Source organism: Cyprinodon variegatus, unplaced genomic scaffold (assembly GCF_000732505.1).
Source record: "Cyprinodon variegatus isolate N-32 unplaced genomic scaffold, C_variegatus-1.0 Scaffold24, whole genome shotgun sequence".
In the NCBI taxonomy this organism is placed as follows: domain Eukaryota; kingdom Metazoa; phylum Chordata; class Actinopteri; order Cyprinodontiformes; family Cyprinodontidae; genus Cyprinodon; species Cyprinodon variegatus.
The window spans coordinates 1,573,848-1,574,731 of record NW_015150477.1 but is presented as its reverse complement, the minus strand read 5'-3'; the positions used below and the strand labels follow the sequence as shown (position 1 = coordinate 1,574,731).

At 46.3% G+C, this 884-nt stretch overlaps 2 protein-coding genes across 2 annotated transcripts in view; one reads left to right on the top strand and one right to left on the bottom strand.

The window, feature by feature from the left end:
- mfsd11 (major facilitator superfamily domain containing 11) overlaps positions 1 to 669 on the bottom strand; it is an 11,308-nt gene extending 10,639 nt beyond the window's left edge. The window contains exons 1-2 of the mRNA XM_015393130.1: positions 434 to 669; positions 293 to 348 (exon numbers count right to left, since the gene is read on the bottom strand). Coding sequence (XP_015248616.1) covers positions 293 to 348; positions 434 to 529 — 152 coding nt within the window. The 5' untranslated portion in view covers positions 530 to 669. The remainder of the gene's footprint in view (positions 1 to 292; positions 349 to 433) is intronic.
- A 123-nt stretch (positions 670 to 792) lies between these two features.
- LOC107096637 (splicing factor 3A subunit 2-like) overlaps positions 793 to 884 on the top strand; it is a 2,117-nt gene continuing 2,025 nt past the window's right edge. The window contains exon 1 of the mRNA XM_015393388.1: positions 793 to 882. Within this exon, the coding sequence (XP_015248874.1) occupies positions 793 to 882 (90 nt within the window). The remainder of the gene's footprint in view (positions 883 to 884) is intronic.

The window sequence follows — 884 nt, the reverse complement described above, 5'->3', positions numbered from 1 at the left end:
GGATGGATGATAGATGGATGGATGATAGATGGATGGATGATAGATGGATGGATGATAGATGGATGGATGGATGGATGGATGATGGATAGATGGATGGATGATAGATGGATGGATGATAGATGGATGGATGGATGGATGGATGATGGATGGATGGATGGATAGATGATAGCTGGATGGATGGATGGATGGATGATTGATGGATGATAGGTGGTTGGAGTTGGAGCCCTGTCCATGGTGCTGGTTCCTCACAGACACCATGGTCCCTCCATGAGCCTCCCTACCAACAGCTTACCTGGTATAGCCGCTCCCATGAAACTCGGTGCTGTTGAAGCTCTTGATCACCGTTTGCTAAAAACACAAGAAGAAGAAACAGCAAGTAAGGGGGAGGAGCTCACTCTGCTGGTCCAGGACCAGCACATGGAAACTAACCCACCTCTATGTTTCCACATGTCTGAAAAGCAGTAAACATGAACATGAAGCCAAAGCCCAGGATGATGATGTTCAGGAGCTTCTTTCCTTCTGGACCCATTTTGAAAGATCTCTTCCAGGAGACGTCTGTGGAGAAGACAAGAAGTTCACAGAAGCTTTCTTCACATGGAGAAGCACAAATACTGGAACACAATCAAACACTGGCTATCTCCTCATGTTTACTGAAGTTTATGCATTTATTTATAACATCTACAACTAAAACTGCAACACCTGAAGCAATCATAGCAGCTACATGCTACCACCAGCTAAGGCTAAGCTAGCCCTGGAGAAGCTCTACTGTTTAATCATCTAGAGGGAGCCAAGATGGAGGCTGGAGAACCCAAAGCTTTCTCCCACTTCCTGTTCCTCCTGCTCCTCCTCCCAAACCACGGACCTCTATTTATTACCTGGATGGC